The sequence below is a fragment of the Aspergillus flavus genome, chromosome 4, assembly GCF_009017415.1.
Source record: "Aspergillus flavus chromosome 4, complete sequence".
Lineage (NCBI taxonomy): Eukaryota > Fungi > Ascomycota > Eurotiomycetes > Eurotiales > Aspergillaceae > Aspergillus > Aspergillus flavus.
Window position 1 is genome coordinate 871,915 of NC_092405.1, and position 14,834 is coordinate 886,748.

At 46.4% G+C, this 14,834-nt stretch overlaps 7 protein-coding genes across 7 annotated transcripts; 5 read left to right on the forward strand and 2 right to left on the reverse strand.

Moving 5' to 3' along the window:
• Positions 1-1,172: 1,172 nt before the first annotated feature.
• F9C07_3479 (putative 6-hydroxy-D-nicotine oxidase) lies at positions 1,173-2,207 on the forward strand (the record flags this gene model as incomplete). The annotated part of the gene is made up of 1 exon (XM_041286210.1): positions 1,173-2,207. One exon carries the CDS (start codon positions 1,173-1,175, stop codon positions 2,205-2,207), a length of 1,035 nt encoding a protein of 344 aa, XP_041145792.1.
• Positions 2,208-2,241: 34 nt separating this feature from the next.
• On the forward strand, positions 2,242-2,884 carry F9C07_3480 (uncharacterized protein; the record flags this gene model as incomplete). The annotated part of the gene is made up of 2 exons (XM_071511104.1): positions 2,242-2,490; positions 2,588-2,884. 2 exons carry the CDS (start codon positions 2,242-2,244, stop codon positions 2,882-2,884), a joined length of 546 nt encoding a protein of 181 aa, XP_071366294.1.
• A 1,024-nt stretch (positions 2,885-3,908) lies between these two features.
• On the forward strand, positions 3,909-4,298 carry F9C07_3481 (uncharacterized protein; the record flags this gene model as incomplete). The annotated part of the gene is made up of 1 exon (XM_041286211.1): positions 3,909-4,298. One exon carries the CDS (start codon positions 3,909-3,911, stop codon positions 4,296-4,298), a length of 390 nt encoding a protein of 129 aa, XP_041145793.1.
• Positions 4,299-4,797: 499 nt separating this feature from the next.
• On the forward strand, positions 4,798-6,376 carry F9C07_2283099 (uncharacterized protein). Its single transcript, XM_041292617.2, has 6 exons — positions 4,798-5,066; positions 5,125-5,232; positions 5,290-5,712; positions 5,779-5,915; positions 5,964-6,135; positions 6,199-6,376. The coding sequence occupies exons 1-6, from the start codon at positions 4,905-4,907 to the stop codon at positions 6,265-6,267; spliced, it is 1,071 nt and encodes a 356-aa protein (XP_041145794.1). The 5' UTR covers positions 4,798-4,904; the 3' UTR covers positions 6,268-6,376.
• Positions 6,377-6,666: 290 nt separating this feature from the next.
• F9C07_2283100 (phenol acid carboxylase) lies at positions 6,667-7,456 on the reverse strand. The gene has a single exon (XM_041286214.2). The coding sequence runs from the start codon at positions 7,256-7,258 to the stop codon at positions 6,740-6,742; it is 519 nt and encodes a 172-aa protein (XP_041145795.1). The 5' UTR covers positions 7,259-7,456; the 3' UTR covers positions 6,667-6,739.
• Positions 7,457-10,072: 2,616 nt separating this feature from the next.
• F9C07_2106082 (uncharacterized protein) lies at positions 10,073-11,103 on the reverse strand (the record flags this gene model as incomplete). The annotated part of the gene is made up of 2 exons (XM_041292628.1): positions 10,073-10,730; positions 10,793-11,103. 2 exons carry the CDS (start codon positions 11,101-11,103, stop codon positions 10,073-10,075), a joined length of 969 nt encoding a protein of 322 aa, XP_041145796.1.
• A 1,816-nt stretch (positions 11,104-12,919) lies between these two features.
• Positions 12,920-14,602, forward strand: F9C07_2232143 (uncharacterized protein; the record flags this gene model as incomplete). The annotated part of the gene is made up of 1 exon (XM_041286212.2): positions 12,920-14,602. One exon carries the CDS (start codon positions 12,920-12,922, stop codon positions 14,600-14,602), a length of 1,683 nt encoding a protein of 560 aa, XP_041145797.2.
• Positions 14,603-14,834: the final 232 nt, after the last annotated feature.

Genomic DNA, 14,834 nt, shown 5'->3' on the forward strand with positions numbered 1-14,834 from the left:
AACGGCCCGCACCCTGGCCACGACCCGCGCTGTTCGAACGCCACGTCATAGCGCTATAGATCTGACTAGCCGATACCCCTTCTATGTATTTTCCATTCAATCCGAGCAGATCCTGCCATTTCAGCCCTGCAACAGGTTGCATTCCGTTGATGCATTGGACTGAAATGTGCGGCACAATGGGACAAATATAGGCTTCCGGGCGACGATCCTACTTTTCCATTGCACACTTGATATCCGTATGACGTTCGTCCTACTAGCTTGTTAAACCTCAGTCTACGTTAATACTAGTGGGTCATGTACTTGCTCATTTCAGGAGAACTGAGCCCCTCTATAGACTCTTCTAGCTAATCAATTGCCTTCTTGTTAAGGTTCAAGACTTATCCCGGCCATTTGCCAGGGATAGCTTTCAGCGAGTATGAGCCATACGCCAGTGTGGTGTGGCTCTGGCAACTCTAGGCACTCAATGTAGCTGCGCCTAAACCTCACAGATTCCATGAGATATCATTCCTATATCAGACTTGCCACCCGTGGGTGTAAGCACGGGCCCTCACACGTATGCATGTCAAGATACGTCTCATGTAAGGTGGCCTGTCATGCATTGTGAATGTGACATGGCTATCACCTACAGAATAACGTAACTACCGCCCACATAGCCAGTGAACAATACCTGGGCCTGTTGGTCGTGTGAGGTAACAGTCACTCATATTCATAAGCTCTTACACATAACAATATTGAGGTTGGTTTGAAGCCTTACTCTAACTGGCCATCTGCTGGTCGCTCTCATTTGTCATCTGAAGCCGATATCAATAACAGACAAACTTTCTTCCAGTATTCGTATCGCGCTATCGGCTTCGGTTCATCGAGGGAATGGCGTGGAATGAAATAATGCATGGCAGTCTGATCTAACATGCACCTCGTCCTTTATGGACCACCAAACTTGAGGTTAGGCACTGCGCCAAGCACATTTTCTGATTGAATTAACTGTTAAAGGCTCCAGTATCCTGAAAAGATAAAAAGTCCCACCTCTGGCCAGGTCCCTCACTGCTCGAATTGTCTCTCGATCAACCTTTCTTACTTATAAAAACCAGAGAGCCAAGAGCGGCTCTAAGACAAATCCACTAACAAAATCCATAACACTTGGTTCTTAGTCAACTTTATTCCTCCTCAGCGCTATGTCCGGTATCCTTGCAAGCTTGGAGTTTGAACAAATTGCAGTGTACAAACCTGGGGAGGTTGAGTATGAAAAGTCTATTGCGACTGCATATCTGCTGTACCGCTTCGCGAGACCTTCATACGTAGTTCAGCCTACACATCCTGCCCAGGTTCAGGACATTGTGAGGTACCTCATCGAGTATAATGACAGACAGAAGCCAGACTCCCAGGTATCCATCACGATCAAGAATGGCAGTCATTCTTATGCAGGGTTCTCCTCCACCGATAAGGGGATCTTGTTGGACCTCTCAAAGATGAATAGGGTGAAGCTCAACCTGGACAAAGACTCTCATCCAAAATCAGTTACGATCAGAGGGGGTGCCTTATGGGGTCATGTATATAAGCAATTGATCAACGGGAGGCATAAAGGGTACATGCTCGCTGGTGGGGACTGTTCCACTGTCGGAGTGAGTGGTTTTGTTCTGGGTGGTGGTCTTAGCGCGTTCTCCAGAAGCCTCGGAATGGCATGCGATAATTTGACGGAGGCGACCATAATTACTGCCGACGGTAGAATGGTTACAGTTGGGGAGAACCGTGACCCGGATTCAGATGAAGGCAAACTATTCTGGGCACTCCGTGGTGGCGGTGCCGGGAACTTTGGTATTGTCGTCCAGCTGAAAATGAACATCCACCAGTTCCAGAAAGAGGACGATAGTGCTAGGACTCGGGAAACGGTGATAGCTGGAAGATACACATGGTTTCCATATCCCGGGGAGGTGGAAGAAGCTAAACTTATGGCCACGATGAATGAGTCCTATACGACGAAGTGGGTGGATAGCCTCGCCATTCACAGTACATGGATCTGCGATCTCCAAGAGGCCAGGACTCTACCTGCAATTCGCTTCATTGTCTACCACAATGGCGAGAAGAATAGCATCGATAAGCAGCTTGACAAATTGGTCGAACAAGGGAATCCATCGGATCAAACGAGCGAGCGGAGGCGGGAGTTGGCGAAACCTCTCAGAAGGCGAACCGACTACGCTGTTCCTTCATGAGACCCTTCTGGCTCAGTGGTCCGAGGAAACCCAAATGTTCTTTCCTTCTGACAAGTCGTACAAGTACTTTTCCTCCTTTGTGTTCGAGAACGATGAAAGCACAATCAAGGAAGTTACCTCCATGATCAAAGACAGGATGAGAGCTTTCAGAAACCAGTTCTCAGGACAACAGGGTTTGCTGCAGGTTACGCCTATTCATTCTGGAGGCAAGGCAGGGAGCCCCGCTGCCAACGCCACGGCCTTCCCCTGGCGGAAGGACATATGTTATATCACATATATTATGGTGCGGTGGAGAGAAAAATGGTTGGGGGAGGAGATGAAGTCATTCTGAGTGAGTTTCACTGGAGAGTTGAGGGAGAAGTCTATGAAAGGGAAGGCAGCATTCATCAATTTCGCCGGAAAAAATACTACGCCGCAACCAATATGAAGATGCTTACTACGATGTGAACGTCATCAAGTTGCAGGAAGTTAAGGCACACTGGGACCGGAAGAACCTTTTCCACTTCTCTCAGAGCAATCAGCTCGTGTCACCGGAAGCCGGATATGCGGCAGGTGACTCCTATCGTCCTGCGACAGATGAACAACTTGTCCACGATCAATGGGAAAGCTCTACATCTACACTTCCCCAAACGAATGACTTTCCTGGAATTGAAGGATATCCCTACTCGGGGTTTTGAGATACGAGTGGGAAAGGGTTTGGTAAGTGTATATGTATTCACACCCGCTTGTGCTGATATCCTTCGTAACTAATTGTAATTTTTTTGAAAGCTTTCTAGTGGCTGAGCTTCGCTTGCAGCATGTGAGCTGATACAATCACAGTCATCTAAGTGAATATTACGACCTTTCTCTGCTCTGCTGCCCATTCATTTGTATGAGCCAATGTGCACTTGATTGTAGACTCTCAATTTAGAGTCGATTATCTTCCCTCTATAGCTTCTTATCAGCTACCATATCAGCACCAAACTGTGCAATTTACATAACTAAGGACCATGCTATATAAAAGACCATTTGACTTAAATCACCAGATATTGCTGGTAGTTCGCACCTACTGTGTTTAACTTCCCATCGGAAAAGCCGATGGTATCGGCAACGCGCCGAGCCCTAACCAGCTCCGAGGCAATTAAACGGACCATTGGTAGGAAGGATTAAATATGATCAAATGTTCTAAAGAAAGTTTAATAAATAAACGAATACACAAACAAGCAGCCTCCTTGGGCGATAACCGAAGCTGCATTCATTTTACGAATTCTCGGCTTTCCTAATTAGGATATTGATCAGATCCGAAACATTGCATCCTACAGCCGAAGCACTAGATACAAGGGGCTGAGAGTAATACTCTACTTGGCAAAGTCTAACCTCATATCATCGGAATTTAATTCCCTCCGTTAATCTGGGGTAGACCAGATCATGACCGGCCCGGTGGACCTCAACCTTTCCACTTCAGGAAGCTGGAGCCATAGATTAAGTATCGACCTCCACAAAGCCCTTCCCCGGATGTAACCCTGCAAAGCTTGATAGATTGAAGAATGAATCTATGTTCAAATGTACCCCACCAGAAGAATACTATAGCAATATGAAGGACATAGCATAACTATATAACACAGACCCTCTCTTCCTCTTCACACAAAGAAAAGCATCAAGTCTTCATTCCATCCGCTACAACACAAAGTTACTCAATCCACAAAGCCATTTTAAGTCACAATGATGCTCCCCAAATCCCTCCTCCCCCTCTCCATCATCTTCCTCCCATGCGCCCAAGCATGCCTCGAAGTCGTCGGCACCCTTTTCGTCTCCCACTCTACCTCATGGAACGTCCAGTTGAAGGACGACGGGGAGCAGACCTGCAGCTTCAACTGTAATGCATGGACAACCACCTGCGATGCAACCTGCAACGATGGCTATAAGGCCAAATGGACAACGACCACAGATTGGAGACATCAGCCCGGAAAGCTGCATTACGATACACCCCATGGATCGTACGACCTGGATGTGCCAGTTGAGGACGGCTCGGAGGTGACGTACAATTGCTGTGGTGGTAATGTGCCGTGTCAGTGTACTCAGATTACCTACCGAGGAAACTTCTGGTGCTGAGTTGGGGGAGTTACTTATTGGTGAGTTTTGACTCTAGGCTTTTAAGTAGGACTTGAGAGTTCAATGTGCTGATATGTAGAGTCTAGGGGTTGGAATATCTGGGAAATGCGAATGGATGGCACTTTGGGTATTAGCTGCGTTGGGAACCGAGGCTTCGAACACATGTTGTGTATGCTTGCTTATCTTGTTGGTTGCCTGGGGAGAGATATACATAGCTAGTCAATGAAGATATAATTATTTGCAATGTATGTAATTCTCTGGGTATACCCTGGTGGAATGATGTTTTACATCTTTCTACATGTCGTGCTCTGTAGGACTTGAATGCACCAAAACAATTAGGATCAGATCGACTGGCGCACAGTGGTAGAATGTATTACCAAACCAGGGACCCACACGGATATATCAATATACATCCTTGCAGTGAGAAAGACCGGACAGTAATTTTGAGCAAGGAAGGAGTCTAGGGATGCATAGATAAATAGATAAGATGCGTCGCTAGATGATTAAAACCGGGATTAAATGGTAAAGCGGGGTAGCGTGTTATCTTCAGATAAACGACTCACATAAACAAACAACAGAATCACACTGCCAGTCTCATTGCACATCATGGAGCAGCTCTCTCTATCAGGCATCTCACCGAAGGCGGGCTTTGAGAATATTCCAATCATCGATGTCGCAGCTTTAAAGAGTCCGGATCGCAGAGAACGACAGAGACTAGCGAGGGAAATCTATGATGCCTGCACACAGGTTGGGTTCTTCTACATTAAGGTGACTAACTTCTCTTCACGATTCCAAATTGTACTGATTATTAATATATGTCCTGCAGAATCATGGGATATCGGAGGAGCTAATAATGGCTCTTCACGATGCGGCGCATCGATTCTTCGCCCTCCCAGAAGAGCAGAAAATGGAATATTCTGTGGCGAAGTCGAAGGTGTGTATTCACCCAAGGGATCCAACACCAAAGAAGAAATGTATAAATAATTGATAGAAATATCGTGGATTCATGCCCGTATATGCAGAGGAAATACCGATCCCTGATGATCCGAGTGAGCGCACCGATACAAATAATATGGGCGCGCTTCTGGAATCATTTGATATCGGTTATGAAATCCTCGCTGATCCCCAACGTGCAGCAGATGATGTGCTTCCCCCAGACACATATGATCTATATGGAGACAACCAGTGGCCCAGCAATGAGGTGCTTCCCAAATTCCGAGAAACGTATTTGCTTTATTGTGCCGAGGCACTCACCCTCTGTCGAAGACTAATGAGAAGCTTTGCACTCGCCCTTGGCCTCGACGAGGGTTTCTTTGACCCCGTGATGAAATTTCCGGGGGTCACATCCCGCCTCTTGCATTACCCACCCCAGCCTGTGGAGGGAGAGGTCAGAGATGGGCTCGGGGCTCACACGGTAGGCGATCTATTCCTAACATTATGTCCTGCTGCCGGCCCAGCTAATGGTGATCGTTTCACTTAGGACTACGAATGCTTTACGATTTTGTCTCAAGATAACGTACCCGCATTGCAAGTCCGTAACGCTCGCGGCGAATGGGTGGTGGCGCCTCCTATTCCAGGGACGCTGGTTGTGAACATCGCTGATTGCTTGTCTAAGTGGTAGGCGCTTGACCTTTGTGATGGTTATATGGATGTTGACCCCCCTAGGACAAATGAAACCTTCAAGTCCACTGTTCACCGAGTCATCAATCTTACTGGTCAAGAACGTTATTCAATCCCCTTCTTCTTCGGAGTCGACTATAACGCCACAGTGTCAGTCCTGCCAAGTTGTATCTCCGATGACAGGCCGGCACGTGTAAAGCCGTTCGAGACTGGTAAGGTGAGTACACTATGAACTATATTCTTGGGTGGATTGTTAGTGGCTAACAATCCATGGTTGCAGTTCGTGCGTGCACAACTAGCGAAGACCTATGTTGCTTACGGTGAGGAGCCTTCCACTAAGGCACGGTGACGTACTTCTATGACTAGCAGAACCCTAGATAAGTAGGTAGATCCTTGCTGGAATCAGAACAGCAAGGTTTAGTTTTAAATCTAATCTTGACCTATCTTACACCTAGTTATTTTTACTCTATTGAAGATTGTGGAGGCAGCCTTTAGCGAAATTAGCAGTTAGAAAAAGCTTTATCTACGGAATCCTTCTTGAGACAGAATACATCATCCAGTAACACTCACAAAAACAGCACTAAAGTGTCAGAACAGTCCCACAGTGCCTCATTCTAGTTAGAACGAGCCTCTACAAACAACAGCTCTTATCTCAAAAATAAGATCTGAACAAGGTAACTCTTTGCAAGTCAGGCACAGCTCGTACTCAACATGCAAAAGTCGATTATGTGCTAATAATGAATAATGTCGAGAAAGAGATTCATTCGTTATTACTATAAAACAAAAACGTATCTGTCATCATATCCAGACATCCTGCTCTCTCAAAGCGTCGGCCAAGAAGGATCGATAGGCTCCAAATCACCAGCTCCATGAAAGTCCTCCAAAATCTCCGCCTGTTCACTCAAGAGTATTCGATCGGCCTGAGTACCAATTTTGGCCAAATCGCGCCATCGCGCAAAATCGTCCGGGTTGCGTTTATCTCCATGGGCAGCCACGCTCTCAGTCCAGTGTCCCTTTGAGAAAGCCAGCAAGGTACTCAAGCATTTGTTGGTGATGTCCCAGCACATAGAGCAAATGGTACCGGTCTCTTCAAGCCAATTAATCTGCCACAGTTCTCCGGGGCGGATACACTGGTATGTCGCAGCCTGGAAATTCTTACGACCGGCCATCGGGCCACCGTGGATAGCGTAAACTACTCTGTCCTCGTTGTAGATCCAGAACTCGTAGCGCCATTTCTCGGGGTTGCCGTTGGCATCTTGGGCGGCGTACTCATAGATAATATGGCGGTTGCGGAGGTCGGCGTCAAAGGTTGAGCCTTCGAGTTGAGGGAGGACGGGCATATCTGAGGGATTGAAAGCGGAAAAGGCCAGAAGATATGATAGAAAAGCTTAGTCTAGAAGAATAGTAGAGAATGGTGTGGTTAAACACCTTTTCGTAAGAGAAATCCATAAGGTTTATATACTTTAGCATTTAGTAAAGTCTATCAGACACCCCTGCTCTTAGCCGAAGGATCTGCCGATCTGCCCCAAATAATCCCCCAATAGCACTCCGAGGTGCTTAGACTAAGCATGCAACTACTCAAAGTTTAATGCTATACGGACTAAGCTAATCGGACGTCTCGGCCTGCTCGAAAGTCTAGAATATCCTCACAACCATTCTTTGTAACTGGTGGTGTCTTGACAGTATGCGTAGTACGGCAAGCCATTGCGGCCAGTCCGCATTCATTTATTTTCCTATATTCTTAACTTATGTCTGCCGGCAGAATAGTTTACTATACTAGATCAATTTGAATTGATTACTTAGTCTGCTTAATCTGCTTAGTCTACTTAGTCTGGCTAATCTGCGTGGTCTGCGTGGCCTCAATGGTCTACTTAGAGTTTTAGTCTACGTATTGAATTAATTAGAATTTAGGCTTACCGCAGTACTGACTAATAAAAGGCGGTCCCCTGAGCGGTAAAAGGTCAGCCAGAAAGAAAAAGAAAAGGAAAGGATAAAAAAGGCCAAAAATAATAGAAAATGAATTAATGCGGAGTGGCAGCATTGGCTTGCCGTATTAAATAGTACATGCCGAGGTTCATATACTGTACCGAACGGCTTGCCGGGGGACATCATGGTGGAGCACGCCTTCTATAATCCACTATATATCATAAAGAGAGGACCAATATAAGGCCGGGTGGCGTTGCCACCCTGAGGCTAAGCTTAATGTGTATAGCTTGCATTGCAAATTTTCGGTTAAGGAGATTCTGCCCCACTTTCGGCTCATAATAAAATGCTTGAGGCCGATGAGGTTTTGTGTACGTATCTTGGCGTACGTCAAAGAAGAGGGCATCAATGCATCTGACGTATCATCGAAAGGCTCTGCGAACTCAATATCCCTTCTTGAACTTGCCCTATAGAAGCAGTACTAAGCAATGCGCACACATGTTGAGCCCCGATGATCTTATAATACATGATGCCTTACTTTGGCGATTCCTTGTTTGAGTCGAATATGAGACTCAGAAACAATAGCTACTGGTATCCAACCTGTGCAGGGCAAGAACCGTAGAAGCTTCAATACCATTCCCGAACAATAGTTATTTAGACTTGATCCCATTATAGACGAATTCTCCTGTATACTCGTCCACTTCTATAAGTATGTTTTGAGTAAGTGTCACAAAAGTTTCTTAAAGTCCACGTTGGCCCCCCATATCACAGAGTAACTCAGATTCACTACAATCTTTCCATTTCTTTTCCCTTATAGTCCTCGATTGTCTGCGATGTCTCTTGACTAAAGGTGATTCTTCACCCACGGTCTAGCTTTCTATTTTTCTTTTCAGTCGCTCAGCGGGTTTTGCCCCATCCTGTCCAGAGGTAAGTATATATTGCCATGGAAGTCGCTAACTAGCGTCGACGGGCGAATGCAAGAATAGAGTTCAATTATTAGGTTTCGTTCGGCTTATCTCTAGCTGCAGGTGAGTAATAAGCTGTGCCGAGTTCTAAGGGTCAGGTGAATGCCCATAAGTAGGGCGAGGCGAGGAGACTCAAACATCATATTTTAAATTCATTCCACGGAGGTGCCCACCGTTTTCGGAGGTCCTTTATTCTTAGTACTTTCCTAGTAGTTTTGCGTTTATACATTTCCCCACGATAGAACGACAAAAGAGATTTGAATCGACGTAACTTTGCCACGCCCATATAACTCAAAGCGTATTACTGAATTGTTGTAATGGAATGCATTTTTTTTCTTCTAAGGCTCAGTCTGATTCGAGATATGCTTTTATCGACCGTGATTTGCTTCACTATTCCGAGACGCCTACTATATCCGAAGGACAGGCTTTTTGATAACGCTATAGAAAGATAGACGCACTTGATGTTATTCTACCGAGAGTCAAGGCACTACAGCCGGTAAAATACCCCTGGTTGATTCGGTACTCAAATACATCACTCCGAGCTCAGAGAAGGTACGGGAATTGGGAAACTAGGAGAGTGCAACAGAAGGGAATGTACGAGTAGGAGGCTAAAGCTTTTAGGGCACCTCTCCCTCCAGCTTGATTAGGTCGGGAGTCTACCACTTAATATATCTCAATCCCGCTCGGCCAAAATGCCATGGATATCAAAGTCACGCTACCTTATGCGGAACTATATATTGGAAACATGAGAAGTCATTGTCTGAATGTCTCACTCTTCTATTGTGGGTGTATGTAAATATTATCTCTATAGGTATGCACTATTTATCAAATGGTTGAATCATTCAAACACATGTAGAGCTTAAGCTTAGGGTTGCTACCTGTGCGGAGCGTTTGGGAACAACTCGAACTCCGAAAACTTCGGATCCGAGGGGCCGGATCCGAACCCGCCGTAGATCAACAGTTCACGTGACCTAAAGCACTGAGCCCTATATGGCATACTCGGAATTCCATTGCAATGGGGCACAAAATACGCTGTAGAGCATATGGTAGTCAGAAGAGCTGAATTGAAGAGCTAGAGTATATATACACAGCCATAGGAAAATTGAATGACATGGTGGAAAACATAGAATTGTTCAAAAAGATCAAAGTTGTAGAATGTAGACGGGAACGAGCCACCGTCCACCGGGAATAGAAAAGTAAAACCAGAAGTGAAGCCACAACGAACGAGAATGAAATGTCGATAAGACCCTTAGTGTTGAAAGCATACTATGCTTCAAGCTCGGCTGGAGGCCCTCGCCTTACTTCCTTTGCTTTGGCCCTTGGCTTAAAGCTCCTGAAGGAACCTCGTTCCTGGCCAGTAGTCTGGGGGGTCGGATTGCTCTGGGGGCGCTTTCGTCGACGAAAGATGCGGGTTACAACAGCTATGACGAAAACGGCCAATCCAAGCGCAGCTGCACCGATGCCGATGCCTGCTTTGGCGCTTGGAGATAAGGCAGTTGACTCAGGGGGATTAGGTTCTGTCGAGTCTATTGAAGTAGTGGGTTCCGTTGGAGCTGTCGATATAGTTGGAGTCATAAGTGTACTTGGGGCGGCTGATGTTATGGGAGTCGAGTATGGTCCCAGGAATGTAGGTGTCGGCAATGTTGTTGATGTTAGCTGTGGAGCAGACATTGCAGGTGTGGGAGTAGCGCTTGAGGAAGTAGATACGGCCCCATATTGGCTTAGATCTGTTGCTTGGAGCATGGCCATGATGGGTTGAGCCCACATTGTCAAAGGTGCGCTGACAAGCGTGTCTTTCTCGCTGCCTGGAATAGCAAGAGGTACTCTGGTGGTTATTGTCGACTCCATGCTGCTTAGACATCCAACGAGCGGTGTTGGGGGAAAGTTGTTGTCATTTACGGTGGTCTTGTAATAGTTGTGATTCCTGACGTTTGGTTCAGTAATCGTGCAAGCAAATAGGGCGAGGGGCTTCGTAGGGCAACATACGAGGGACAGCAGGTTGCAGTCGTAGTCGGCCCATTGATGGTGATATCTGCAGAGGTGTATCCAATAGGGCAGTATCCTGGACTAAAGACGTGGGTTGCCATTGCTCTCCCCGTGTTGCTGAAGCCTGGAGGATAGCATGAGGTGACATGGCTGATTGCATTTTGTAGTAGTATGCCATTCACTAGGCTGTCTGGACCCGTAGGGGCGAAGGTCCAGCTAGTCGAGCAATCAGGAGGAGGGGTAAAAATAGTTGTCAACGGGACAATCGTTATGGTGATTGTTGCACTGCCGGTGATTGTCGTTGTCTGCATCACGGAATAGATTTGTTATGAAGGTCTTGAATATAATCCAAATTCAAAGTAGTATTCTTAGACTCATTAGAAAATATATGGCGGTGCAGGTAAACAACAATAACATGAATCTTTCATCGAGGATAGACAGGATTTACGCTGTTCATTGATATATAGAAAAAGGCCCATAGACTACGACGACAACATCTCCGCAACAAAGGAAGATATCCTTGCCAGGTATAGGGTAGTCAGGTTGCATCAACAATCTAGAGCTGGCGAAATGGTGGTTGCTGCGTTGTTCCTGCCATCCACCTTGGTATCCCACCGAATGAGCGTAGCCCCTTAGTGACGCATGCTTTGTCCACGCTAGGAGTTCCCACTGCTCCTCATGTCATTTCAGTCCATTATTCTGGCCATTTGACAAGAATGAAAGCCCTCTAAACTCGAAACGTAGTTCGCGAGGGACACTGTCTTCTGTATGACGATTTACCCAGTTTGTGGTAAACGGACAGCCCCTGGTACACGTCACCGCGATGTCTAAATCACTCATGTCTGCTAGTACCTGCTAGTATTGATATTGAGTAGTGGTAGGATTAGTACTTTAGGATAGACTGTATTATTTGGGAAATGAGCATGTAACAACATATCCTCAAGGAGTAATGGATTCATCTCAGGATGTATCTAGGGCTTGAAGTCGACGAGATAGATATCTTTGTTGTGGAACTACCAGTCCTCACTCGGAAAGGTTCGGAAGGGCTAGGTCAACTTAGCGCTAACGTGCTATCTTTGTTGCTTTGATTTCCTGCATTAGTGTTTCAATAGTTATTTTAGATCCTTGTACTGGGTAGTACGAGCCCATCCATGCTCCTGGGTCTGACCCCGCAGGATAGTAAGACGCGGTCATTGGTAGCCGACTCTTGCTTCTATATTTGAAAGCTGGCCCAACAAGAAATATGAATGAATTTCAAAATTTCTTTGAACAGATTATATATCACGCTAAGCGGATCTTCGCCTCCTGTCCAGACTTCATCAAGTGTAAACTATACAGTCACCTTTGTCCGTCAGGAGCGACCGACTGCTTCTAATACGTATGTACCCAAAGATTAACAAAGAAGAATAGGGTACAGGGTGATCGTTAGACTACAATTTAATTAATACTAACGATGGTCAAAGTTTATCATTTTATTAAGCTTGCCGTTATGGTTCCTAGCTTCATCCATGCAGCGATCCGGCAACTCGGGCTCTGAAGTAGGTGTGATACCCCTGGACCGTTGCATGAAGCGTAAAACTCCAGTCCAAAGGATTGAACGCGAACTAGACTGGGGATGCAATTATAATCCCTAGTCACAATAATCTTGCGTGGCAGGGCTCCAACGATCTGCCTTGGCATAACGCTCTGTGTCGTGGAAGAGAAGCTTGTATTGTTAACGACCCTTTAAAATACGCCTACTTCGAAAGTCTTTGGGTCAATCTAGAAACAAGCACATATGGCCAAGTCTTGCCCATGCGATGATGTATAGTTACACTTGGTTAATGACATGGCACATTAGGGTATTTTGTGCATGTGCTGATAACACTCGAGTTGAGTCAGTTGTCGTCCTCTACTCATGTTGCAAGTACGGCAGTCAACGTGTCACAGTTAAAATTAGGTATTCTGCAGCCGTGAGACATTTCACTACACCCGCAGCACATCCCTGTGCGATGATGGGCGCGTCGCCATTGTCAGCAATGAGAAGGGGACTTGCAGTTCAGCACGCTTGATCATATGTCTCTTCAGTCTAATAGGCTGAACCGTTGACACTCGACCACCACCATCTGAGAATCAGGATTACATCCTATGATTGGGTTTGCAGGACGTAACCCCGGTTTGGGAGAAGTTGGTCATCCTTTGTCTAACACGATTTTACTCCTTGGCATCTCCCATATCGGGCTTTTTGCCGATTCCCACAGATTCACCCCATGGGGTACTGTTGCCCCGCAGCCCTATTTCAGACTGAATGTGCCTCGCTTTGCAAACCAAGTAGGTCGCTTAGATAATATACATGTCCTCGAAGCTACATCTACCAACCGCACGACTATTCTGGAAAAACAGCATCAAGGCACGATGAGCACAGCTACGTATATAAAGCGGACGTGGTACCGCACTGCGTTCTTCAACATCTCGGTGATCCCCCTTTGCGCTTTTATTGCACCAGGACTGTGGGCGGCTATGAACGGTCTTGGAGGAGCAGGGGCCGCAGACCCGCACTACGTCAACGCAGCCAAATCAGTCATTTTCTGCCTGCAAGTCCTGGTTTGCCTATTCGGTAGCGCTATGATTGCAAAGATCGGACTGAAGTGGGCTTTAGTTCTCGGCATGGTAGGCTTCCCAATCTACGCGTCTAGTGTATATTGCAATATCAGGTACAACAATACCTGGTATATCATGCTGGCCTGCGTTATCGACGGGATGTCATCAGGCATCTTCTGGCTCACTGAAGGGGCCATTGTCCTAGCTTATCCTGAGAAACATCGCCGAGGTAAGTATCTGGCCTTTTGGCTAGGGAGCCGAATCGTTGGCCAGATGATCGGTGGGTCGGTCACCCTGGGAGTCAACGCTGGGAATCGTGAAAAGGGACATATAAGTGTGAAGATATACTTTATCTTCATCTCAATACAGGCCTTGGGACCCTTTGTGGCGGCTCTGCTCTCATCTCCTGACAAGGTCCAACGATCGGACAGGTCCCCAGTGTCACTTGATCTGCCCAGGAGCTTGAAGGCCGAACTGAACATAATGTGGAAGTTGCTTTGTCGGAAAGAGATCCTCCTACTCCTACCCATAATCCTGCAGAGCGTATTCTCCGAAGCCTTCTTCTCCACCTACAACGCAACATATTTTACGGTGCGATCTCGTGCCCTTGCCTCCCTGGTAGCTAGTACGTGTGTGATTATCGCGAACTTCATGTTAGGGTTCTTCCCGGACTGGAAAAGACCAACCGTCAATACTCGAGCGATAGTAGCATTCGTGCTAATATACGCCTTCGAACTATCTCTTTACATATACGCCATGGTCATAACCAAGGAGTACGAGAGAAGAGACACCCCTCCAGTCCTTGACTGGGCAGACGATGGATTCGGTCGCGGTGTCTGCGTCTATATATTGATGCTGGTTGGGTTTAATCTCATGTACGAATATCTCTACTGGCTGATTGGAACAGTCAACCGCAGTGGTGGCGATATTGTGCGACTCAGTGCTGTTGTTCGAGGCGTTGAAAGTGCCGGGCAAGCGATATCGTATGGCATCAACTCGATTGACCAAGCACGCTTCCCACTCTCTGGGGCCGTTGCTGTCAACTTGTCATTCTTTGCGGCGTGCATTATTCCCTCGGCCTTTGCTGTTTTCAGGGTTGGCATCATAAACGGCGTCAAGGTTTACAGGATCCAGCAGGACGAAAACGTCCACGTCGATGGTGGGAGCATTGAGGGGAGAGTATCCAACAGTAGCTCTCATGATATACAAGATACACATATGGTCAAGTGATTTTCTACTAGGCTTGACTACCCTTTTCTAATGTTGATGTTATTTCTATATCAATTTTTTCTTTAGCGGTTAGTCACAGGGTAATAGAGGAATAATGACCTTGCATGACAAACAATTTGAGCTCGACATTTAACAACGTATATTCCTTTGTCAACAGCAGCTTCTGGCGCTTTGACATGCTGATCCCACAATATGCAGCCACTAATGTTCACAATCCAATCAAGTAGTGCAG